This window comes from Mustela lutreola, chromosome 1, assembly GCF_030435805.1.
Source record: "Mustela lutreola isolate mMusLut2 chromosome 1, mMusLut2.pri, whole genome shotgun sequence".
Taxonomy (NCBI): Eukaryota; Metazoa; Chordata; class Mammalia; order Carnivora; family Mustelidae; genus Mustela; species Mustela lutreola.
The window spans coordinates 282,143,866-282,168,828 of NC_081290.1; the positions used below are offsets into that span (position 1 = coordinate 282,143,866).

The following is a 24,963-nucleotide window of genomic DNA, read 5'->3' on the forward strand; positions in this document are numbered from 1 at the left end:
CTGCAGGCGGTGCCAGGAGTTCCGGGGTCCGCAGCAGCACCGCTGCCTCCGGTGATTTTAACCTCACCTTCCCACTCATCTCGGTAACACAATCCGCGCTTCGAACTCCAGTGCAAAGAAACCTGAATTGCCTCCGGGAGGCTCTTGCCGTCGGGAACGTCGGGCAACGGGAAGATGGAGACCAGCAGGAGTGCGGCTGGAGGGTGGGCGGGGCGGCAGCCGCACCTGACTGCGAGCCCCACAGGTGACTGCGCCCGAGGGGACCCCGTCGCTAGGGGCGTTGCCAAGGAGGGGCCACGAGGAGGGGCTCCCTTCCGGGAGGAGGGCAACTGCTAACCCGGAAGCGGTCGGCAGTGCGGCGCTGTTTAAAGATGGCGGCGGAGGAACCTCAGCAGCAGAAGCAGGAGTCGCTCGGCAGCGACTCCGAAGGTACTGACCCGGGGAGGACCATCCGGCCCGGGCTAACAGGGGCGATGCCGGGTCGCCGGTTCCCGAGGAGGCTGGGCACAGGGCCGCCGGCGGCCGGAGGCGAAACGCACGGACGGCCCTTTCTTCCACTGCCACCGCCTCCCCTCCCCCTCACAATGGAAGGAGCCGCCGCCGCGACCCTCGGCCGGCCGGGCCGGCGGTCGAGCGAGCGAGCGGGGCGGGCCCAGGCCTGCGGCTCTTTCCCTCCGCGCGCTCCCGGGGCGGGGCCTGAGCCGCCCCGCCCCCCGCCCAGCCCCTCCGCGCCGGCCGCCCGGCTCCCGGGTCCCCAGCCCTCCGGTCCCAGTCCTTGCAGTCGGGCCCGGGCCTATAGGCCGGGCCCTGGCAGCCCGCCTTCTCCAGAGCAGCCCGCGCCCGGCAGGGCGTCGAGTTACGCCAGGCCGCGGAGCACAAAGGACTGGGCGGGCCGCTCGGGATGCTGCGGGCGGCCGGGGGCTGCGGGCGGCCGCCGTGCGTGCCCCTGAGGACTGCAGCCTTCGTTTCCGGTAGAGCCCCCTCTTCTGGCTTTGCAGCCCCTTTCCGCCTGCCTGGGCATTGTTTTCTTAGACCTCTGGAGGGGGACCTTTCGAAAACGGTGCCGCCCTCTCCCTTTCCACCCACGGTTAGGCCGCGGGGACCGAGTAGGTCAGTTGAGTGGGAGAGACTGCCGTGTTTCAGGGCAGCGTAAGGGGCGGGTCAGGGCCCCACTGAGGATCCGGGATGCCCAGGCCCGAAAGGGTTGGTCTTAAAAATCATTTAGCGCACACACACCCACTTCTAACCGCACACTGGAGAGACTGAATGCTGGGAGGCGCAGGCCCCCGGCAGGGACTTTCTCGGGATCACACGAGAGAGGGACCAGAGTTCAGGTCTTCTGGCTTCTCACCAGTGGCTGTTGAGGGTGGGGTCCACAGGTTCACTGATGAACACTTACCAGTGTGCCTTCAGGGTACCCCCCCTCCCTCTTGACACTTCAATGAGGGGAGAAAGGTGGTGGTAGCCCCGCTTTCCAGCCGAGGAAAGGCCTCTGCAGCGAGGTAGCAGAGGAAATACTGTGGTAAGGAGCTCAGACTTTAGAATTAGGCACACCTGGGTTTGCGCTCAGGCCTTTGCTAGTTATGACCTTGGACAGGTTATTTCGCCTGTCTGCGTTTGGTATTTGTAAAAGGGGCATTAAGAAAACCCAGCACAACAGAAGGCGGAAGGGTGTGATGGACTAAAGTGCAGGTTTATGGGACGCTGTCCTCCAGCCCGGAACTCTGCCTCCTCATCTTACTTTCCCCAAGAGACCCTGCTTCTTGGGCTGCTGGGAATTGATGTTAGAAAGTGAGGGTCAGGGGAGGGGGTGTTTAGAGCTGAATGAGTACACCTTGGGGCAGAACACATCTTTGCCCTTTCATTTTAAAGATGAGAAAATGAGGGCCTGGGAGGGAAGGGAGTTGGCCAAGATCACACCATCGGGGTAGAGCAGTGTGTGAAATGCAGACTTGCAGATTCCAGGCCTGCCCTTCCTGGTCCTGGCTGCTCGTCACTGGCCCAGCTGCCTGGCATGGAGAGAGCTAGGGCCCACGGTAATCCTTGGCTTGCTTCCTTCTTCCAGGTGTTAACTGTCTTGCTTATGATGAAGCCATCATGGCTCAGCAGGACCGAATTCAGCAAGAGGTGAGGGGCTGTGGCCATTGGCCCTGTTGTGGGGAAGCATAGCCTGGGCCTGAGGCCTGTTACTTATCTCTGCTGTGGAAGCCTCCTCCTCTCCAAGCTGTGCTAGGTTCTGGATGTCTTGGGGAGGGACAGGATGGGGGGTGTCATTGTGGCACGGGGTGATTGCTTTAGCTCTCCTCCTTTAGGTGTTCTGGCCGTTAGGTGTGGGTCACTCCATCTGCGTGCCAGAGCGTGATAGATTTCCTTCCCCCTGCAGATTGCTGTGCAGAACCCTCTGGTCTCGGAGCGGCTGGAACTTTCGGTCCTGTACAAGGAATATGCTGAGGATGACAACATCTATCAACAGAAGATCAAGGTGGGAGCCTGGCTGAGGGGTAGGAGTGTGTCTGCTTCAGACCCGCTCCTTGCTGGCCTGGCCTCAGAGAGGGTTGCGTGTTGGGGGAGCCCTCTGCTTGCCTGTTCTCAAGTGTGCGGGCTCAGGAATCAAAAAGACCTCGATTGCCAGCCTGACTCTGCCGTGCAGCAGCTGTGTCCTCGGCAGGTCCTTCAGTGTCTCTGAGCTGTGGAATCCTCTGCTGTGCGATCAGAATGAAGCAAGCATCTGCTCATGGGGTGGTTGTTGAGGCCTGTGGGGCCTGGTGCAGGCTGGGTAGGAGCTGCGGTCTCCTGCTGCTCGCCAGGGGGCTGAGCGGCTGGGAGAGGCGGGTCCTGGCAGAGGCACTTCCTGCTGCCTGTCTCTGGGATCTTGTGGAGCGCTAGCCAGCAGTGGGGCACAGGGGCCTGCGGACCTGTGCAAGGCCCAGCTCTCTCACAGCCTGAGGTGAGACCCTTAACCACTCGCTCTCCTTGGGAGCCCACACAGTGAGTGTGTGTAAATAGTATCCGGTGGGCACAGCTTGAGGGTTTAGTAAATCTCCCTACCCCCATCGCCGTCCCAAGATCAGAGATGCTTCAAGCCTTCCTCCTGAAGGGAGGGGCCTTTGGGGTTATGCACATCAGGGGCCAGGGAGCTTGGTGATGGAAAGTGGCCAGGGAAGGTGGTAGACGGTACCGCAGCTCTAGCAGAAGCCCCCAGGGCAAATAAGAGTGTCCATGCCTATCACTCTATTGTTTCTGGATTTGTTTTTCCAAAACAATCCAGAAATAACGATTTTGATGTGAATCTCCTACTTCAAATGTAAAATGTTCTGTAGCCCAAACAGCACACCTGCAGGCCAGATCCTGTGGTGTGGGGCCTGTGGTCTACTCTGACCCCCGGCTCAGAGTGTGATTTACCCAAGAGGACTATGGAGAGCTGATGGCACTGGCTTTGGGGCCTGATAGATCAGGATTCAAGTTCTGGCTTCACTTTTGGCTGTGTGAATTTCAGCACTGAATTTCTTGGAGCCTCTGTTGTTCTTCCCGCTGAGTCATTCAGCAAATGTTTGAGTGTCCACTGTGCGTGGTCTGTGCGGGTGGTCTGCCCTAGTGCTGGTGACACCCCTACTCTGTGCCGGGAGGGTCCTCAGCCTGGACAGCAGAACCCAAGCAGACGTGGGCGCCTCTGCTCCTCTGTGAGGGTTTAGGGCAGTGGACACTAGCTGGCCGCAAAGGGCCTGGCACGGGGCAAGTGCTTGGGATGATTGTAGTAGCTTTTCCAATAGCTACAACAATCTGGGCTCTAAGTGTGCATTGTGTGCTGTAACTGACCGTTTGTGAGCACGTGCTGGGGGCCGGGCACTGGTCTGGGTACCGGCAGCAGAGTGAGGAGCTGACTCGCTCCTGCCCCCACAAAGCTCGTGTGTCCCAGTGGGAAGACGGAATCAGGCAGAGGGACTTCGGGTGTCGATGGCAGAAGGCGGTGAGGGCTCTGGAGACAAGTATAGCCGGGAAAGGAGAGAGGGAGTGGGAGGTCAGGTGGAGGGCCGAGCCGAGAGGGTGGCGTTGGCGTGATATCCGGGGAGCAGCCGGGGAGCAGGCTGTGGGCGCTGGGCGGAGTGGGGCAGGCCAGGGCCGGGCTGAGGTGCGGCGGGGGAGCAGGACAGGGCTGGGAGCCGGCCCGGGGCCAGGCTTCTCTGGTTCCTCTGGCTGCTGGAGCAGGGACACCTGGGAGGAGGCCTGGAGGTGGGAGTGGGGGTGGGAGGAGTGCCCGAGGGTCTCGAGAAGCTGCCGACAGGAGACTTGGTGGATTGAAGCCTTTGGATCTGTGTTGGATTGGGGGTGGGGGGCGCTGGCGGTGGGGATAGGTTTTGGCTAGAACAGCCAAGGGGCCGCGCCTCGCACTTGCCCCCCACCCCGAGGGGTGGGCTCTGAGGTGAGGGGCCCCGTGGGGGTCAGGATGGGCCCATGGGGTTGGGCAGCCCAGACAGGACAAGCAGGTGAGGCACGAGGTTGGGAGTCAAGGGCCGAGACGGGGCAGGCGGGGAGTTACATTTGTGGCTGTTGGAATCCCGAGAGCAGCAATGGTGAGGGATGAGTGACGCTGTCCCAGGCCCTAGTGGGGTGACGCGTGCCGCGCCCCCCCCAACCCCCCCCGCCGCCATCCCATGCAGCCACTGCTGCGGGAGGGCGTGTGTGCAGGTGGCGCGTGCTGTGTGCTGTCTTGTGTAGTTTGGTAGCGGCCCTGACAAGGTGAAAAGACAAGGAAGACACGGCGAGGCTAGGGCCTGTGTGCTGTGCACGGGACAGGCTGGACGAGGAGGGGTGGGGCGGTGGGTGGATGGATCACGTGACGGGGGCGTTTCCCCCACCCTCGTGGCAAAGGCTGTGAGCAGCCAGTCTGGGGAGGAGCGGGCTTGGCCCTTGGATTGAAAGGGCAGGTGTGGCCTTGACTAGAGTGAAAGCCTGCTTGGATCAAGTTTGCGGGAGAGCAGTGGGGACTGTGGGCGCCAACGACGTCCAGAGCAGTTTCGCTGTAAAGGAGAGAAATGGGGTGGTAGCTGGGGAGGAGTTCGTTCTCGTGAAGCAGAGGATTTTTTTTTCTTTAAGCAAGAACCAGCCTTATATTTGTATGTTGAGTCTAAACCAGTAGGGAGAGGGAAATGCGTGATGCAGGAGGGAGGGGGCGCTTCCTGGAACAATGTCCTTGAGCCCAAGGGAGGGGACCGGCTCTGAGGTGGACCAGGGGGGCGGCTGGGGGAGCCTCAGCCCCTCCGGGGAGCAGGAGAGAAGGCTGCGGCAGGTGTCCCGGGGCTCAGGGGTTCTCGGTGAAAGTCCTCAGGAAGAAAGCGAGGTCACTGGGAAGAGGGGGGGTTAAAGTGAATGGAGTGAATGGAGCGGGCGTGAGATGGCCCAGGGGAGGGAGGCCTGGCAGCCTCAGTGGCCCACGTGTGTGGGGAGGTCGGTCAGACGGAGGCAGTGGCGTCGCGTGACGGGAGGAAAGCAGAGCTGGCCCTGAGCAGGGGCCTGTGATCAGGCAGCGGGTGGAGGAGACCAGGGATGCTGTTCTCCAGGCGGGGATTGCCGTGTGGAGCCCAGCCCTGGACCCGCATCCTAATTTTTTTGCCCTCGACTCATGATTTGAAAGACCGCTCTCTGGAAAAACCGTGTTCGACCAGCACGAATTCATCTGGCCATTTTCAGGAAGAAACGGCCCGTGGGCCCAGTTGCCCGGCAGGCCCGGGGGCTGGTGACGACGCCCGGATGCCCAGCAGTCAGTGTGTGCCTAAGTTCTGGGGTCCTGAGGCTGCTGGGGCTCCAGCCAGTGGGTCTCCCATCCGACTCCCATCGCCGGAGTCAGTGGCCAAGGATGGCAGGTGGCTGCTGGGAGCTCCGTTGGCCCTGCTATGGTGTGACCTCTGTCGAGGACAAGGATGGGGGGTGTTCCCTTGGCCTACCCTGGTTCTGGCCTGGTGTTGACGGGCCTGGGGGTGGGGTGGGGGTGCTGCCTCTTTGCAGGATCTCCACAAAAAGTACTCCTACATCCGCAAGACCAGGCCTGATGGAAACTGCTTCTACCGAGCTTTCGGATTCTCGCACTTGGAGGCGCTGCTAGACGACAGCAAGGAATTGCAGCGGTGAGGCGGGTGGGCGCCTGGGCGCAGTGGGAGTTCCAGGAAGGGCCGCCCGGGGCTCCCTCCCACTCTTGGGGCCTAGGAGGTGCAGCCCCCAGCTAAGGCCCTAAGGCTGGGCTCCTGCTTTGGTGTTCCGTGCTGAGCTGCACCCCTGTGCCCCCCTGCCAGCCTTGGCCGGTGCCCCAGCTCTGGGCCAGCCTTGCTGCTGCCCCGTGAGCCCATGCCGGCCTCCCTTGCCCCCTCCCCCTAGGTTTAAGGCGGTGTCTGCCAAGAGCAAAGAAGACCTGGTGTCCCAGGGCTTCACTGAGTTCACAATCGAGGATTTCCACAACACGGTGAGCCCAGCCATAGCCCCATCGCCCTCCGGGTGGGGGTGGGGTGACCCGGCCGCGGCGGGGCTGACCCCTCTCCTTCTCCACTGTGCCCTCTGTCTCTCGGGCGGCAGTTCATGGACCTGATCGAGCAGGTGGAGAAGCAGACCTCCGTGGCCGACCTGCTGGCCTCCTTCAACGACCAGAGCACGTCAGACTACCTGGTGGTGTACTTGCGGCTGCTCACGTCTGGCTACCTGCAGCGGGAGAGCAAGTTCTTCGAGCACTTCATCGAGGGCGGGCGGACGGTTAAGGAGTTCTGCCAGCAGGTGCCGCCCCCCCTTTCCCTCTGGCTGTGGGGTGGGTGAGGGGCACGGGGGGGGGGGCAGGGTGCCCCCCCCCCCCACTGGGCTCTGACCACCCCACCCTGCCCTGCCTGTGCTGCAGGAGGTGGAGCCCATGTGCAAGGAGAGCGACCACATCCACATCATCGCGCTGGCGCAGGCCCTCAGCGTCTCCATCCAGGTGGAGTACATGGACCGCGGCGAGGGCGGCACCACCAACCCGCACATCTTCCCCGAGGGCTCTGAGCCCAAGGTGTACCTCCTCTACCGGCCAGGACACTACGATATCCTCTACAAATAGGGCCGGCCCCGGCGTGCCACGGCCCTGCCTGCCCTCCCCTCTGCCAGGCACTAGACATGTACAGAGGTCTTCTGTGGTTGTAAATGGTCATATTTCACTCCCCCCTCCCCCCGCCCCATCACGCAACCTTCCACGTTTTATTAAAGGGGATGCTGGTGGTGAGCCGCGTGTGTGCGTGTCCCTGCTCTGCTGCTGCCTGCCTGGCCGCTGTGTTTCTGGCTGTCCCCCTGCCGCCCCCTGTCCACACCCGAGCCCCCCCACCAGGAGCAGTTTTGAGGGGCCTAGGCCTCTTGGGGACCCCTCCTGGTTACCTGCTTCCTTCCCTTCAGGCACCCAGGCCTCCCTTCCTCTCCTTAGCTGGCTCAGGGGCTTCCACGAGAATCTGGGAGGTTCTTTGGGGCCTTGCCCAGGGACCTAGGATTTGGGCTAGCCCAAGCTTCAGGCTGCTCCCTCCTAGGCCCTGACTCCACCAAGCTGTCCTGCTCAGGGCCGCCCTCCCCTCAGGACAGGTTGTGAGGGTTGGGCACCCCCATGGACCCCGCAAATGGTACCCACCTGGCTGGGGAGGGGCAGCCTTCAAGCCGGCGCTTGGTCCGTGGTCCTGAGGTCGAGGCAGGGCTTTGCCAGGCGCCGTTCCTCCCCACCTCTCCCCCTGCCTGTGCCTGCTTTGCACCCCCTTTGCTTGGGCCACAGTGTCTCTGCATCGCCTGCCTTTTTGCCTTTACCTCTCTCTTCCTCCAGCCCAGCACATGTGGGCTCTTGGCCCCCAGGCTGTGAGCTCCTCGGGGGCAGGCCCTCAATAAATGTCAAGTGCTGCCGCCCACCTCTGCCGTCCAGCCCGTCCCTCCGCCCGCCCGGCTCACCAAGCACTCTCGCCACCCTGTTAAGCCAGAGCCACTCATCTGCACCTCTGGGCTGCAGCCTCCTTCCCCAGCCAGCACTCAGACAGAGGCCTGCTGCAACAGGGGTGGTCTTTATTAGAAGCCTGGGGGTGGGGGTTGCTGGGAGAAAGGGGAGGTGCTGAGGGAAAGAAGAGGGTGGGGGGTGGGGCCCAGGCCCAGCTGCAGCCTTCAGGGACCTCTTAGAGCTGGGAGCGAGGTCCAGCAGGCCCCGGCGAGTCTGTGGGCAGAGCAGAATGGTCAGGGAGTGGGGGCCCTGGGCTTCCCCCAGCCTCCCAGGCTGCCCTCCTGGCTTTTCTGCGTGGGGGTGAGTGGGGGGCAGGGAGTGAGCCCCTGTGTTAGTGGTCAGGTTAGTGGGCAGCCACGTGGTGGGCCAGGCCCTGCTTACCGGTCCTGGGCAGGGTGGGCGGCCGGTGGTTAGGCTGGAAGGCAGAGGACAGTGAGAGCCTGCCTGGGGTGGCTGGGGGGGGGGGTGGAGCCAGCGAGGGCGCGGGGGAGCGGGGGGGGGGGGGCGCTACTCACCCACGGGGAAGTAGTGGGGGAGCCGCTGCAGGTAGATGCTCTCGTCCTTCTCCAGGAACACGCAGATGATGAGCCGGTCCACCTGCGCCAGGACCGGCTTAGCCTTGGCGGGGGCCACCCGCACCCAGGCTGCCTGGCCTCACTGCTGCCCCCACCGCTGCAGGTTTTCACCTGCCTTGCTCCTGGGGGTGGGGGAGGTGCCCACAGACCCTTCACCGAAGCTTCGCGGTTCACCGCGCTTGACCGCCCCCGCCCGGGCTCAGGAGAGCAAACTGGTCCGAGGGAAGGGGAGGGGCTGCATCGAGGGCTGGTTAGCGGAGCCGGGGTGCACCCCCCTCACCCCTGTCTGATCCCCTGGACCGGGCCCAGGACTCACCTTGTCCTTGTGTTGCTCCAGCCACTCGCGCAGCGTGGCCAGCACTACCTCCGCCGCTGCCTCGCTGGGGTAACCTGGGGACCCCGCCGGGCGGGAGTGAGTCCAGGGTCTGGCCCGCCCCCTCACCCTCTTGGGACCCGCCCAACTCCACCCCTTTCCCCCGTCGGCCGGGGTCCCTTCCAGCGTCTGGGCCCACCCACTTCCTAGCCCCGCTCCGCCCCCTTCCACACCTCCCCCCCCCTCCACGCACCGCCCCCAACTCACCAAAAACGCCGGTGGAGATGCAGGGGAATGCCTGGAGCGGGCGCGGGAGGTGAGAGGGAATTGGAGACAGCGTCACTCTCCGCCCACCTCCCGCCGGTCGCCGGGGTGGGGGGTGGCGCGGGGCTCCTCCCGGGGGCCCAGGGTCCAGGCCGCCCCCACCCACCGCCTGGAGCCCCGCCCCCTCACCGCGGAGCGGAGCCGATGCTCCAGCAGCAGGTCGAGGCTGCTCAGGTAGCAGCTGCGGAGCTCCGCCGCCTGGCTGGCGCTGGGCTCTCCGTGGGCGATGGGTCCCACCGTGTGGATGACATCTAGGAGAGGCGACGGGATCAGACCGGCCGGGGTGTCCACGGGGTCAGAGGCTTAGTCCCCCTGCCGGCCTGGGCCTGGAGGACACAGGAAACAGGACCTCTCCCCAAATTCTGAGAATCCCCGGGGAGGACCCCACCCATGCGGGGACTCAGGTGTGCCCTCGAGCTCAAGTGCTCTCTTCTATAGTGACTGGCAGGTCCGCCCTGCCCTCACCACGTCTGTACGGACCCGGCTGAGACGTGGGGCAGAGTGGGCGAGCGAAGGTACTGCTCCCTCAGCTCGTCCCCTCCCCGGCTCCACGCATTCCTCTCCCGCCACCCGCTTCCCGGTGGGTTTGAGCGGGGGCCGGCTCCTGGCACTAAAGGTTAATCAGTGACCCCTGAGGGGGCCTCCAGCAATTCTGTGGGGGCTGCTCCCCTAACCCCGCAACTCCAAAAACTGCCCTGTCTACGCCCTACAGGAGTGGGGGATGGGGTAGGGACTCACACTTGGCCGGCAGCCGGTAGCCGCCGGTGATCTTGGCCTTGCCGGTCTCACAGCTCTGCAGGGTCCGGCACTCGTCAGTGAGCAGGGGTCCGGCGGCGCGGTGGATGCAGCCGTCCACTGTGGGGCAGGGGGCAGTGAGCCCTGGGGCTCCCCGCATCACGCCTGAGCCCCTTTTACAGAAGAGAAGGCAGAGGCCCGAGCACAGAATACTCCAATCCTCTCGGCTGTGCCAGGACTCACCGGGCCCCGCGCCTCCTCCCGCGGCCTCCAGCCGCCGGCAATACCCGCCGCCCCCACTTGTTCCACATCTGGAGAGGCCAAGGCGCCGAGGCAGGCGGCGGCGGATCCGGGAGGGAAGCGGCGCGGGGCGGCCGGCAGGGGGCGCGCCCGGCCCACCCTGCTCATTCCCCGCCGCGCGGCAGGTGCGCGCGCGGGGCGGGGGCCTCCCCCTGCCGGAGTGGCTCCGTTAGGCGGGTCCGCGGCAGCAGGCTAGGGTGTCTGGCCAAGGGGAAGGCCGATCTTCCGGCTCTGGCCCGGATGCCCCACCGTGGGGCCCGCGACCAGGGGCCGCCTCCGCCCAAGAAGCCCGGGGATGCCGACAGGCACCGCGCACCCGATCGCAAGGCGACCCCTCCGGGCCGCGTCCAGGACCCACTTCACAGATGAAGAACCTGGGGTCACCCAGTTACAAATGGCAGATGCGGTCGGGGCCTGGAGCCTGGGTCTTCCAGCCCCTTCCGTGCGCCACGCGGGGAGGTGGACGGGGCCGCGGATCCGGGGAGCGCAGGTGGATCCGGGAGCGCGCCCCTGCTCGTTAGCGAGTTGCCTCGTTAGAGCATCCGGCTTAATTGCGGCGGGCCTGGGCTTGTTTATCTGAGGGCGGCTCCGCAGCCTCAATAGGCAGCGACCCTGGGGACGCGGGCCCAGATAAACACCTCGGGCCCGGCGGGAGGCGCGGAGGAGACGCTCCTTCAGCCCGATCTCACTCAGGCGCCACAGCCCGAGCAGCCCTGGCGGGCAAGGCCAGGCGAGGCTCGAGTCCGCTGTGCCAGTGGGGCACCCCGGCGAGTCCTTTCCGCTGGGCGTCCACGCCTCATCTGGAAAACAGCCACAGCGACCCCACCTCCGGGGAGGGGTTGGCACCCTGGCCAGGAGAACGTGACCCACCTCCGGCGGCTCCCTAGCTCCCGGGGCACCTCAGGCTCCTATCAGGAGCTCCTTGGGCTCTGGCTGCCTGCGCTCACCATGCCCAGCGGCAGGATAGAACCCCCATTTCTCCATTTTGCAGATGCGCAAACCAAGGCCCTTCCTCCTTCATCCCAGCCCCACCCCCAGTGTCTTGGCCCAGGTCCAGGGACACCAGCTGGACCACCCCCTCTTTCTTCTCTTTTCTTTTGTGCCCTGTGGGGCCCAATTAAACCTAATTTTGTGACTTCACTTGGAGCCGCACCAGGCGATTTCCCAGAGCATCCCGCGGGGGTGGGGTGGGGGATGGATAGGGTAGCGGAGTTGGGAGAGCCCTGGGAGGGGTCTGGGGTAGGACCCTATCCCCTCCTCTCCTGTGCAGGGATGGGTAAAGGCAGCCCCAGCTGTCTGAGGGGGCGGAGAGTGGGACCAAGGCAGGGCCCCTGAGCTCTGAGTCCAGGTGGTGCTCAGCCTGCATTATACAGTGTCCCTGCGTGGTGGGCCCCATTCTGGGTGAGGCGCCAGGTGACTCCTGGCTTGCGCGTCCAACAGCGGGGCCTGGGGAGCTGGGCAGCCTGGGTTCCAGCCCCGGCTCTGCCAGTCACAGATATGTGGCCTAGAACATATTACTTAACTTCTCTGGTTCTCAGCGGCCCCATCTGTAAAATGGGCTAATAGTAGACATCTATCTCCCAGGGCTTTGGGAAGGATTAAGCAAGTTAATTTCTGTAAGGGGCTTAGGGCACGGGTGAAGGTGACATGTGTGTGTTGGCTGTTAGGGCAGTGTGATAGCAGGAGAATGTGCTCCGGGTGTGTATTCCTGGGAGTGAGGGGAGGTGGGGTCCAGGCATCCAGGGCTTGGGGCGGTGGTAAGCAAAGGCACGGGTCTCAGCCTCCACTCCCTGGGGCCTCCCCACCCTGCCCCAGCTGTGTCAGCCACTTGACACCGGGCTGCCTGCCACCTCCTGGTGCTGTCCACCCTGCAGGCGCCCTTGGCCTGCTGTAGACACTGTGCGGAAGTGAAGCTCGGCGCCCTCTGTGTTGCAGGGACTTAATGTTTCCTGCAGGGAAACAGGCCCTTGGGACTGACCTAGGAGCATGAAGGGGCGGAGGGAATCCAAGCTCGAGGAAGCCTTGGGCCAGAGCACCCTCACCCCCTGCACCACGGTCCAGGCCAAGGGCAGGGCTCGGGACTGCCATGCCAGTGCCTAGGGGATCTGTTCCCCGCCCCCTCCGCCCCCCCCCCAGCCCAGGCAGAGATGAGGGACAGGCTCTGGGCCCCAGCCCTGCCACCCTCCCCTTCCCCAACAAGGTGGAGCACAGACACCCCCCCCCACTCCTGGGCCCCTCCCTGTCCACACACCAGCCTGGTGGCTCCACCGATCCACGGTCTCCAAGGGCCAGAGAGCTCCACAGCCTGCTGTTCTTAGCCACAGGCGCAAAGGGTAGCCCCGACCTGTCTCCCCGTGTGAACCGTAGCCCCCCAGGGCTCTGCTTCCTAGGCCCTGTCCTGACTCTTGCATGGCGGGAAGCAGAACCCTAGAACCTGCAGGACATGCCTTCCCGGGGTCTCTTCCAAGGGAGACGTTCTCCTCTCCCATCGCCAGCCACCTGACCCCGGGGGGCGACCTGGTGGGAAGGTGGTGACCCCAATTCACACCAGTTTACCCTTGATCCCTTCCCGGGGACCTTCAGCCACATCCTAACAAAACTCCATCCTCCAACTCAACTCCTGCTCCATCCCAAGTCAGCAGAAAACCTGCATCCCCCCCACCGGGAGATAGAACCATGTGCAGCGGGGGGTGGGGGGGGTGGGGGGGGGTGGGGGGGTGGGGGGGGTGTCGGTCGTCTCTGCTGGTCCTTCCCCACCAGCCTGCTGTAAGGGCCACTCAGCCTCCTCCCCCAGCGCCCCCTGCCGCCCCCCGCCCCCGCTCCCACTCCAGGCTCCAAGCTCTGGATCCTGAGTCCCAGCCCACACAGCCTCTCCCACAGCGCCTCTGGGGGCTCAGCGGGTCACATCCCCCCTTGTCGGTCCTGCCAGCCACCCTAGGAAGTGTTACTATTTTCCCTGCTTTACAGAAGACCACACGAGGCACAGAGAAGATGAAAGACTTGCCCAGGGTCACACAGCTGGACTGCTCTACTTCCTCTAGGAACGCAGAAGGCTTTCTCCACGCACCCCCCAACCTCCCTCCCATCCTGGCTCCCCCATCCCTCTTCGCCCAAACTCAGTCTGCTGTCTGCACACCGCTCTTTCCTGCAGTGGGGCCCCGTCCCCCTCTTCACAGTAACACATCACCTTCCCAATGGAGAGACTTTGGGGCTCTGGTTGCCCCGTGGTTGGGGGTCTCAGCGCCCCCCACGCAGCTGACCATCAGCCACCTCTGTCCAGCAAGGCTGCCTTGGAGATCGTCCACCTGCCTCCTGGACCTCTTCTGTCCTGGCCTGTGCACGTCAGATGGGGTCTGGGGGCCCTGTCTGTCCCCCACACCACCTCCCCATCTCTGACCCTGCCCTTCCTGGCCCTTCGGAAGGCCCCTGCAGAGCCCACCACAGCCCTCCTGGGTTCCCCCAACCCGCCCCCCTCCACCCTGCTGTGTGGCCTCTGCACCTGCAAGGGGCCTGGGGGTTGCTCAGCTCACACCCTGCCCCTTCCTAGGAGGTTGGAGGGGGTCAGGAGGGCCCCGGGAGTGGGCAGGGGCTAGAGCCAGACCCCCCCAGAGCCCACAGAGGCTGACGGCAGGCAGGGTCCTGTGGGGGCCATTTGCCAAGGCGCTTAGGAGAGGTTGGCCGCTATTAGGGTGCTGTAATATTCATGAAGGGAAGATTAGATATTTAAATTTATTCAGCAATAAATGCGTCTCAGTGGGGGAGCATTCCTCACGCTAAACAAACAAGCAAGCAGGGGCTAATTAATTATTTACAGGAACAGGAGGCTGCCTGTGGCCTGGGGGAGGGGGGGCAGTTATGTCCCTGCCAGGGGGCAAGAGACCCCAGGCCCTGGGTCGGATCCCCCATTCCCCCCCACCCCCCCGCTGCCCTGTGGGTCTGGCCCCCTGAGTGCCCCCTTCTGGGATTTCTTTTCCCAGAAATCCCACCTACAAGCCTGCTGATGGCTTTGGGCAAGTCACTTCCCCTCCGTGTGTCTCCACTCTACCAGGTAACAGGACCTCCTTCCCCATTCGGCTGAGGATTCAGTGAGAGACGCATCAAAATGCCCTGCACTTTCTCACATGGTCCCCCTGGGTCACTTGTCTTCCAGGTGGGGCGGGGGAGACCTAGTCCCAGTCACCCACCCTGTAGGCAGAAGGCTGCTCTGCCCAGCAGGCTCTTGGGGGCCTCTTTTGCCCCAGGGACAGATGTGCTGCTGGTGGGAGATGTTACTGAGAAAGCCCTGGGCAGAGAGGGCTGGGGCGCTGGGGATGAGCTTGAGGCCTGAGGGGGCTGGGGGAGGGGCCCGCCTCTTAAGCGCAGGAAGCCACCTGGGTCTGGGCCTTAGGGACCACTCCCAACCCAGACACCTCCCCCTGAAGGTCCCCTGAAGGTCCCCCTGAAGCCCAGCCTGAGGAAAGGCCCCCTGCCACCAACCAGCCTGGGTCTAGCCTTCAGTGGCTCCCCAGGCCCCCACCACCTCCAGAGAGATCCCAAAGGCCAGGGCTGAGAGAACTGAGTGGCTGGGGAAACTGAGTCCCCGAGAGGGTACCAGTGGGGTCAGGGACAGATGCCTAAGCCGCTGGGATGTCTCCAAGCCCCAGACCCTGAGGAAGACAAGCCGAGCCAGAAAGCCCGGAGAAATGACCTAGCCCAGGGGCACGGAGCCCCCTCCTCCCTCTGTCCACCCTACACTCTCCATCCCCGGCCTCCAGCCTCGTCCTGGGCCCCAGCTGAGCCTCGGGAGCCATGAACCCATGGGATGCCCATTGCCAGAACCACCTCCGGCCTCTGCCCACAGCCCCGCTCACGGGATCCACAAGCCTGCACTGGCCCCTGTTCTGTGAGGCTTGGCCTATTGGGGGAGACAGAGCCCACCTTGGCCAGACCCCACCCTTGTGGTGCCAAGGCCGGTGGGCACCCCAGGGAGAAGATGGATGGACAAGAGCTCCAAGATGTGATGCGAAGTTCATTACCGGGTGAGATCAACTCCTTAAATGGGGATTTGGAAACATTAGGCTTCATTACATACACAAAGGCGGCGTCTCATTCATCATGCAAAAATCACTCCCGTTATTAAAATCCCCACGGCAGCTGCAGGAAGGGGCCTGGCAGCATCTTGCCCGCTGAGGGTGGGGTGCGAGCCCCGGAGGCCTCTGCTAGAGTCCCCACTGGGTTGGGGGGGCCTGAGACCTCCTGTCCCTCCTACCCAGGGAGGAGGCCTTTGGAGGGCTAGGAGTGGGGAGCACGGTTCCCTCCAAGGACCCAGTGCCTCAGGGTTGTCATCTGCAAAGTGGAGCAGTTAGTGGTACCCCCAAACCCCGGCGCTGTGCTGAGGGTCCCCGGGATCCTGCAGGAGAGGCTCCACGAGGCCCGGTCCGCACCCTGAGCGCTCAGTCCAGGCATGCTGCTGCTCACGACGCCATTGCCACCTGGGCTGGGGCAGAGACGCCTGGGGTCTTTTCTTGGGGAAGGACACGTCACTCCCTCACCCCTACCTACAACCTCCCACAATCTCCACAAGCCCATGAAATGAAGTCTTCCACCCCAAGTGAAGCTGGGGTCCCCTCCAGCCTCCCCCGGAGAGGACTGGCCTCTGCATCTCTCCCACCTGCCCAGCTGCGGGGTGGGGGGGCTGCCAGCTGCTGGCCCCATGCAGGGAGGGGATGGGGGGGTGGTCTACCTCACTGCAAGCCCTGAAGCGGGAGAAGATGGAGCTGGACAAGAGGGAAAGGGGGGTGGGAGCAGGCAGGCCCTGTGTGCAGTTGGGAGGGCTCCCCTGAGGAGGTGGCATCTGAACAGAGCCCTGAGTGATGAGAAAGAATGGGCTTTGGAAAGCTGGAGGAGGCGGCCTCAGGCAGAGGCATGGGTGGGCCACAGGGAGAGTCCAGGGTGGGCTGGGGGTGAGGGGGAGTGGGAGGTGGGGGAAGGGGGCAGGGAGGGCTGCAACTGTGGGACTCATAGAAGGAGCTAGAACTGCTTCCATGGCAGCCCTGAGAAATTTGAGCAGGGGCAGGGCGTGGCCTGGGACAGCCTCTGGTGTGGGGCTGCGGCGGGGCTGGGGGGGTGGGGGGGTGGGTTTGCTGTTCCCCATGGAATGCTCCTGCGGGGTCTGCTGGGCTCAGGCCAGAAGCCCCCCCCCCACAGACCAGCCTCTCCCCCAACCCCCACCTGGCACACAGCGGGGCTCCAGACTGGTTTGGGGACTGGGTGCTCAGCCCTTGGGGCCCCTACTTCCCCTGAGTCCAGCCCCTTCCAGGCAGGGTACGGAGGCCACCCCGTCTGACCACTGTGCCCCGCCGTGACTAAGGCCGTGGGCAGCCACTAGGCAGAAGTGGAGGCCCTGATGATGCTTGGAAGCTCCCATCCGAGGCTTTGCTAATCCCCTGAGCCTGCCTGGCTCTGAGCAGAGGGAGCCAGCGGGAGCGGGGAGAGAGCAGGGAGGAAGAGAGAGCGAGAGGATGAGAAATGGGGAGCGGGCAGGCGAGCGAGAGAAACGGGGAGCGGGCCAGAGACGCCCTGTGGCTGGGAGAGACAGAGAGACAGAGACAGAGAGACACAGAGACACAGCGACAGAGGCAAAGACAGAAAGAGAGACAGGGGCAGAGACAGGGAAAGATAGAGGCAGAGATAGGCAGAGACAGAAGCAGAGAGACAGAGACAGAAAGAAAACGTGAGAGATAGGAGAGATAGGAGAGAGGAAAGGGGCTGGGGCCACAGCCCAGGCCAGGGCCTCAGTGTGGTGAGGAGAAGGTGGGCCCCGGGGTGGTGGGCTTTCCTCAAGCCGCCGCCGGGGGCCAGGGCTGGGCTGTGAACACGTGCCCAGGTGCCCAGGCTGGGTGAGCGGGGCCCTTGGGCACAGCTGGTCTGCACACAGGTCAGCCCTGAGCACCTAACCTTGGCCAGGAGGTGGATAGACAGACACCCCGTGCATGTCCCGTCGGAGCAGAGTCGGACAGGGAGGTATTTGGTACTGAAATAACCACAAAAATGGGAGTCTGATGACCACGGGTAACAGAATGCCAGCCCATGAGGTGCCACCCAGGACGATGGCAGGGCATTAGTAAATGGAGTAGGACAGAGGGGGGTGGTGGTGGGAGGGGCTGCCCTGCCGTCAAGGTAAGGAGGCAGGACGGTTGTGGTGGGAGGCAGAGGAGCCTTAGGTCCAGGAGCAGCACATGCAAAGGCCCTGTGCCAGGACAGAGGGCTGAAGGAGCCGTGTGCCCAGGGTCAGGTGTGGGCACAGGAATCGGGGCTGCAGGGGGCCCAGCAGGCGGGAAGGTGGGCAGCCGGGCCGCGGTGGGGCCAGGGCTGTCTGCTGCCGATTTGCTGAGGCCACGGAGCTCTTGTTGGCAGTGAGCAGGCACGGAGGGGACCAGCCCTTCGGGGAGCCGGCCAGGCGAGAGCAGAGATGGCGGCCGCGTGAGCAGAAGGCGGCCCTGAATTAATCTGTCACTAAAGCTTGGCCGTGGCAGGCGCAGTCATGATTTAGATGAATAATTGAAACGCTCTGATACATTTATTATCCCTTTAGTGCAAAAGTGGCAGAGAAAGACGAGGGGTAATTGAAAAAGAGCGCACAAATCTCCGCGAGAAAGCCGGCTCCTTATCGCCAAGTAAACATTTCAGTCCTAATAAACAGGAGAGACACGCGTCAGGGCCCTGTCGATTCCCATCCTGATTTAGGGCCCGCCTCCCTTCTTACCATACAATAGGAGAGCGGTCTGTTTTTTAAAAATATACTCGAGCCAGTGAAAGTCTCTTCAGGAAGGAGGCGGGGAAGCAGGCGTGGCCTCCCGAGGTCCGGGGACTGAGGGTCTAGTGGGTAGGTGGGCCGAGCCCACCCAGTCTCCCCAGTGCACCTGCCAGCGCTCCGCGGGGCCTCGCCACACCTCCTTGCACATCGAACTCCTATTCACCCTTCAGGGCCTGAATCAGATGCCCCCTCTGCTGGGCAGCCTCCTACCGAACTGCACTGCGTCTCTCTGAGGACAAAGCCGAGGAGCCCTGAGTCCCCACCGCCACCCACACTCAGAGAGAGCCCTGGAGAGGAATGAGGGTGAGGGCGGAGTCGAGGGGCTTCCCAGAGACTCACTGGGCTCCCTTCACCAACGCCCTGCAGGCCAGGCCCCAGGCCTCCTCCTGAGTCACTGCTGTCCCCACCCCCTAACTCTACCTCCCCCCATTCCTGCCTGCTGTCCCTCTCTTCCCCACCACCCCAGGGCAGGGCTGTGGGACCTGTGTGCCAGCTCGGCTCGCTGCTGGCTCTCAGGGAAGGGCCCCACATACAGAGAGTGCAACAGCCCGCCCATAAATGGGCTTGGAACCCCCTAGAACCAGTCCTGAGGAGAGCGCGTTCTTGTGCGCTCTAGTGGGGAGATAAGCGATAAGACCGAACCTTTCCACTAAAAGGGGAATCTGTGCTCCGGAAAAAGCCACAGAGCAGGGGGAGAGGGTCGGCTGGGGCCTGCAGCCCAACTCCGAGTGGCTGGAGCAGGCCACCCTTGCCTGATGCTTGCGTGGATGGGGGGGGCAGGGGGATGGGGGTGCTGACGGTGTAGGTGGGTGGACAGGTGGCGGGAGGCACGTGGTTGATGGGGAAGGAAGACAGATGGGTGGTGGGGGTAGACAGAGGAGTTGGGGGTAGATTGGTGGGTGGTGGGGGCAGGTGGAGGGGTGGGGACAGGAGGGCGGGGAGTGAGCAGAGGCTGAACCCCCGTGGGGTTGGACACAGGAAGAGAGGGAGAAGCCTCAGGTGACCCCGTGGGAAGACAGATGCGGGGTCTGGGTAGAGCCAGGTGGGAACCTGGGCCACCAAGTCCTTGCTCCTGCTGCCGGTGGCTCCCACCCAGGCAGTCAGGGGGAGGTTAAGGCTGGATAGAGCAGCGGGGGGCACAGGCGGCAGACACGAAGGGCAGAGGATATCTCAGAGGGCTGGGACCATCTGGGCTCCAGCCCTAGGCAGGCTCCAGGCCCCCAAGCCCCAGCCTCGCCCCGCCCGCGGTCCCCTCCCTGCCACCTCCACCTTGTTCCAATCACATTAGCAGAGTGACAGCCCCAGCGAGCTCTTGCGGCGGCTCCATAAATCTCGGCCGGCGTTAAAAGGCTGGACTCCAGGCCCACTTCCTCCTGGGTCCCGGCCCACCCCATCCATCTCTGCCGCAGGCAGGCAGCCCCTGGGGCCAGCGCTGCCGGAAGGGGAGCTGGAGGACCCCTCCGTACCTCCCCACTCAGTCTGGCCAGAACAGGTGCTCTTTGACCTCTCAGAGGGAGGTCGCCAGGCCACAGCTGAGCCCCTCCCTGCCCTGCCGAAACCCTCAGTGGCTCCCACTGCCCTCCCCAGCAAGTCCTTCGCGGAAAGCGGGCCATCCCTGCCTGTCTGCAGTTCATTCATTCACTCAACAACCCTTTCACTGAGCACCTGCCACAGGCGTCAGACCCAGGTCTAGCTGCTGGAGACCCAGCAGTGCCCTCCGGAGCTTTGTTCTCAGAGGGGCAAGAGCCGATCAGCAGTGACGGCGACAAGTGAGTTACAGGGCACGCGGGGCGCTGGGAGACAGCAGCTCCGGGGAGGGCTGGGGTAGGGAAGGCAGGCGGCAGCGGCGGTAGGCACAGGCAGCTGCGGTTTCAAGGAGGGTCAGGGAGGGCCGCCCCGAGAGGGTGGCGAGCCCATGGGCCAGAGGCAAAGGGAGAGGCCGCGGGCCGCAGCTGGGGAAGAGGGTTCTGAGGCGAGGGGACAGCGGGTGCGCAGGCCTGGGGCAGGGGCAGCAGGGAGGCTAGTGCCCGGGGAGGGAGGGCTGGCCAGTGGCAGGGAGTCTGGCAGGTGGCTGGGGCCCTAAGAACTTGGCCTTGGCTCTGAGTGAGGGGAGAGCCCTGGCAGAGTTTTGAGCAGAAGAGGGGTAATAATGACCTGACTTAGGATTTAAAAGGCCCACAGCTTTTTGTGGTCTTTTGTCTCCCAGAAGGGCAAGGCTACAACTCCAGCTCCCCACGGGCACCGGGAGGCTCCGGCCTCCTCTCCCCTTGTGGGGGCTGCGATGGCTCCAATCTTCTGAGTCTCCCCAAATGCCCCATGTTTTCCCTCACTCTGGGCTTCACCCATGCTTTTCCCTCTGGACAGCACACCCTTCCCGTGGCTCTTTGCTGGCTGCCTTCCAGCCATCCCTCAGGTCCCAGTGTAGGCGCCACCTCCTTCCAAGAGCCCTGCTCCGCCATCGCACAGAGCACGCGGGGGGTGGGGGTGGGGGTCTCATCTGACCTGTGAGCTCAGGGAGGGCAGGGACCAGGCCCCTCTGGTCTGGCACCCTGCTCGGGTCCCAGCACGCGGTGGGTGCTAGGTGCTCAGTCCCTGGGGGAATGTCTGAAGGCAGAGCACAGCAGGTGGCAAATCAGCCACAGCCCCTGCGTCCTGCAAAAGGGACAGGCCTCAGCAAAAGGTCCTGGCTGGACCCCCAGCCCCAGTGAAGCCCGGCACTCCGTGAGGCCTCCGGGATAGCTGTGACCTCCACAGGGCCAGTGGAGGAGAAGCGGGGGAGGGAGAGAAAAAAGCTCTCGAGCCACAAACAGACCCCCCGCCACGCGTCCTGCATCCTGGCCGGTCACCGACAGCTCTTAGCACTGTTCTTATTTATTCCTGACCTCAATGGCCCTTTTATTTTTCCCCCTTTTAAAACCTGGCCTGGGCCCCCGCCACTGCTGCCGTAAACACGGCCCCAGGGATTTATCCGACGGCGCATTAACCCTTGCCCCCCAGCTCACCAATCATGCTGCCGCCTGTGCCGACAGCGGGCGGCCCAGCCGGTGGGGGCTGAGGGGCCCGGGAACCAGGGGCTGGTGTGGCCCGCCCGGGCAGGGCTCCCCAGGGGAGGCGGGCATGGGGTGGGGGAGGCAGGAGCAGGGACTGGGCCCACCTTGGCCGCGCCCCTGCAGGCTGGGCCCACCCTGCTCTTCCTAACTTGCCCACCTGGTGCTGCTGGAGCCCCTGCTTGGTGGTGGGGAGCCACAGTGAACACACACGCGCCTTCTGGGGGGGCCTCACAGCCCGCAGAGCGCTCCCTGACTTCGAGAGGCCTTCTCCTGGCTGTAGGGCCGCCCTCCGAGGTCATCAGAGTGGAGCAGATGGGCTTGCGTGCCCAGGTGGGAAAACTGGAGCCGAAGGGCTGGGCTTTCCCTCCCACACTGCAGCCTCCAGTCCTAGGCCTCGTCTCTTTAACCCTCACATGTCTGGCCACGCTGCGACCCCCAGTCCCCCAGGTGCAGACCAGGAGGCCTCTTTCTTCAGAGCTTGGGGACCTGCTGGGTCCCCCGGTAGCGAGTGGGGCCAGGCCCACCATCCAGGGCTCTGGTGTTGTCCCCAGCAATGGCAGGCCAGGCTTGGCCGAGGGGGTGGGTGTCAGAAAAGGTCAGAGATGGAGAAATGGGGGTGGGCGCACAGTAGGGGTGATGGGGAGGGCTGTGGGGGGCAGGCGCATGGCTGGGCACGATGGGCAAGGAGGCCCAGAGGAGAGAAGCAGCCATGCAAGGAGAGATTTCAGGAACCCAACCCCCAGGCCCATGTACCCCTCTACAACCCCCACCCCCACCACCCCCCAGCCACAGAAGAGCCCACTTACCGCCGCCGCCTCCGAGCAGGGAGCTGTTGGCTGCAAGAGAGAGAGAGAAAGGCCAGTCAGCTGGGGAGTAGCTGGTGGGCCAGCAGCTCGTGGAGAGAGAGGGGAGGTGGGGGGCAGAGAAGGGGGGAGGCGGGGTCTCCCTCTCCTGCTGGGCCCGGGGTTTGCAGGGTGGAGGGGGCCCAGCTGCTCACCCCGGAAACAGCCCTGTGCGGGGTCTGGAGCGGCCGCAGACCTGTGGCCACGTGTATCCTTTCATTCATTCACTCTGGTGACCCAGTGTCTCGCGAGGCCCATCTGTGCCAGGCCTGGTCCCTGGCTTTGGAGCTCGCAGGACACAGCTGGAAGCCACTAGAAATCTCTGTGCACCTGTACTGAGTACTGCCCAGGGAACGAGTGTGGGGGTGGGGAGGGGGTAGGGGTGGGTGTAAGAACATGAGCCCGTGAACCAGGGCTGGGGCACCCAACAGACTGCAGGGACCCCATCCCGGGGGCAGCACGGAGAGGGCACAGAGCCCTGGCACTGGAACCGAAGCTGGATCAGCAAATGGCCGACTAGAGACTCCTTGCTCTGTGCCTCAGTTTCCCCCCCGGGGAATCTCCCAGGGTTGGCGTGAAGGCCAAGGCAGAGAGAGGGGTCCTCAGCTCCAGCCCCCTCCCCGGGGCCAGAGCGCTGGGGCTGACCTGTCCATCTCGCTCTGCTTGGCCTGCAGCCCCCTCCTGCTTCTCCATGGGGCTGACGGGAGGGCAAAGCGAAGCTGGCAGCTGCTCGGCCCGCAAGTCAGGGCCCCTCACCAGCCGGGCTCTGGCTCCTGGCCTTGCAGCTGCCTCGGCGCTCACTGCTGGGGCCAGTGAGGGGAAGTGATGGGCGAGACAGGACAGGTGCTGCCCAGGTGGGGGACCCGCTGTGCCTCAGCTCCTCTGGACCCTGGAGTCCAGGCTCCCAGGTGGGGCCTGCTGCTCCTCCACAGACCCCGCACCCCAACTACCTTCTGGGGTCCCGGTGCCACCCCTCTGCGGGAGGAGCACAGGGAGCAGAGCCTGGGGCCAGGGGTGGGGGCCCCTTCGGGGCAGGCCCGTCCTCCCGCCCGGGGTTCCGTGCAGACACCGTGGACCCTGCTAAGTGGTGTCGGGCGGCTCTGAGCGCCTGGTCTCCCAGAGCTGACAGCTCTTCGCTTGGGGAATAATTAATTCCACAGCCCGAAAACCCAGGGCTGCAAGTTGCCACGTTACTTGCGAGATTAATACAAGCAGCTAATTAAGATGGAGAGGCGAGGAGCGGCCGGGTGCTCCCACAGCAGGGCTGGGGGCTGCGGGGAAGGCGGGAGGAAGGCCGGCCGAGCAGGCCTGGAGGCGGGTGGGACCCAGAGCCCCCGCCAGAGGAGGACCAGGCAGGGACCGCCGGGCAGATGCGGGCAGGCGGGCTCCTACAGGGCCCTGGAGGACCCTGGGGCCCCCGGAAAGCTCCATCCCGGCGGGCGGTGAGGACCCTCGGCTGGGCACAGATTGAGTGCTTCGCACACATGATCCCATTTAACAATCCCAGCAGGGTGCCACGGGGGTGCGAGGCTCCCATTTTACAGATGAGAAGCCTGAGGCTGGGGGCTGAGGGGCATCGTGGGGGTGGCAGGACATGAACCGGGTCTGGCTGTAGCCAAGCTGTAAGGCAGGCCGACTTCGAGGGCAGCTCAGGGAGGGTCACTGCCGTCCCCGCCCCCAACCCCAGCTGGGCCTGGGCCCGACTCTTCCACACTGCGGCCCTTCAGACGCAGTCTGGACTTGCCCCCCCCCCCAACCCCAACCCCACCCCAAGGGTCGGGCTGTAGTGAGAGGGGGCCGGACCTGGGGACAGCCCTGCCCTGGAGCCAGCAAGGGAGGCCTGGGCATCTGGGGTTGGCCCAGAGCAGTGCTGGCAGCTGTCGGAAGCTGCCCTCCAGGGCCTCTCCCCACCTCCCCCCCGTCACCTCTCTCTCTTAATTAACACCGGCCGCAAACGAGCTGGCTCCCGCTCACAGGGGACTCGGTGCCAAATGTGTTGGCAGCGAGCCTCGAAGGGGCGGGAGGGGAAGGGGCGCTGACCTGCCGTTCTGCAGGCCCCTGTTGGAAGGGACCTACCCTACCGCCGTCTGGTTTCCCTTGAACCCCACCCCATGTTGGTCTGCCCAGGTCGGGGATGAGGTGAGCTGCCCCGATGTCCACCAGGCCAGGAGCACCGGAGGGCTGAGTGGGGGGACGTGATCGGGGCGGAAAGGATTTCACCGGGCTGAGCCCGAAGAAGGGCAAGCAGGTGGCCAGGTCGTGTCACCTGTCCCAGGTGGGAACAGGCAGGCGCTGGGTCTCAGTCTTGGGCTACCCAGAGGACCTGGTCACTAGCTTGTGTGTCCCACGTATGAGGCTGGTCTGCGTGTCCCCTTCCTCCAGCCCACTAGGCTGACAGTCTCCGGCTCCTCCTCCTCCTGCTGTCCCCACCATGCTCCCTTCAGTTCTAAATCACAACTGGTCATGAGCCCATTTTTCAGATGAGAAAACAGGTTCACAGAGGGATGGGGAAGGGAGGGGAGGCCTCTGACCCAGGATGGCTGGTTGTCAGCGTGCCTTCTTCTTCTCCTTCTGTTTCTTTCTTTTTTTTTTTTTTTAGATTTTATTTATTTATTTGACAGAGAAAGATCACAAGGAGGCAGAGGCAGGCAGAGAGAGAGAGAGGGAGGAAGCAGGCTCCCCGCCGAGCAGAGAGCCCGATGCGGGACTCGATCCCAGGCCCCTGAGATCATGACCTGAGCTGAAGGCAGCGGCTTAACCCACTGAGCCACCCAGGTGCCCCCCTTCTGTTTCTTTTTAAATACTAATTTTTTATTTTTTATTTTTTATTTTTTATTTTTTTTTTAAAGATTTTATTTATTTATTTGTAAGAGAGAGAGAGAGTGAGAGCGAGCACAGGCAGACAGAGTGGAAGGCAGAGTCAGAGGGAGAAGCAGGCTCCCCGCGGAGCAAGGAGCCCGATGTGGGACTCGATCCCAGGACGCCGGGATCATGACCTGAGCCGAAGGCAGCTGCTTAACCAACTGAGCCACCCAGGCGTCCCTAAAT

General features: G+C 63.9%; 2 protein-coding genes across 2 annotated transcripts in view; one reads left to right on the forward strand and one right to left on the reverse strand.

Annotated features, from left to right (window-relative positions):
• Positions 1 to 275: 275 nt before the first annotated feature.
• On the forward strand, positions 276 to 7,898 carry OTUB1 (OTU deubiquitinase, ubiquitin aldehyde binding 1). The gene is made up of 7 exons (XM_059145503.1): positions 276 to 429; positions 2,066 to 2,127; positions 2,384 to 2,482; positions 6,004 to 6,122; positions 6,370 to 6,454; positions 6,565 to 6,759; positions 6,878 to 7,898. Exons 1-7 carry the CDS (start codon positions 372 to 374, stop codon positions 7,073 to 7,075), a joined length of 816 nt encoding a protein of 271 aa, XP_059001486.1. The 5' UTR covers positions 276 to 371; the 3' UTR covers positions 7,076 to 7,898.
• Positions 7,899 to 8,032: 134 nt separating this feature from the next.
• Positions 8,033 to 24,963, reverse strand: part of MACROD1 (mono-ADP ribosylhydrolase 1) — a 141,877-nt gene continuing 124,946 nt past the window's right edge. The window contains 7 exon segments of the mRNA XM_059145489.1: positions 8,033 to 8,194; positions 8,497 to 8,578; positions 8,873 to 8,946; positions 9,137 to 9,167; positions 9,323 to 9,444; positions 9,932 to 10,048; positions 21,880 to 21,909. Coding sequence (XP_059001472.1) covers positions 8,157 to 8,194; positions 8,497 to 8,578; positions 8,873 to 8,946; positions 9,137 to 9,167; positions 9,323 to 9,444; positions 9,932 to 10,048; positions 21,880 to 21,909 — 494 coding nt within the window. The 3' untranslated portion in view covers positions 8,033 to 8,156.

Excerpts from the sequence above, each read along its gene's own strand:
- OTUB1 (XM_059145503.1), top strand. The coding sequence starts at position 372 with ATGGCGGCGGAGGAACCTCAGCAGCAGAAGCAGGAGTCGCTCGGCAGC. Across the intron at positions 2,128-2,383 it reads AGGACCGAATTCAGCAAGAG|ATTGCTGTGCAGAACCCTCT; the intron begins GTGAGGGGCTGT and ends TTCCCCCTGCAG. Across the intron at positions 6,455-6,564 it reads TCGAGGATTTCCACAACACG|TTCATGGACCTGATCGAGCA; the intron begins GTGAGCCCAGCC and ends CTCGGGCGGCAG.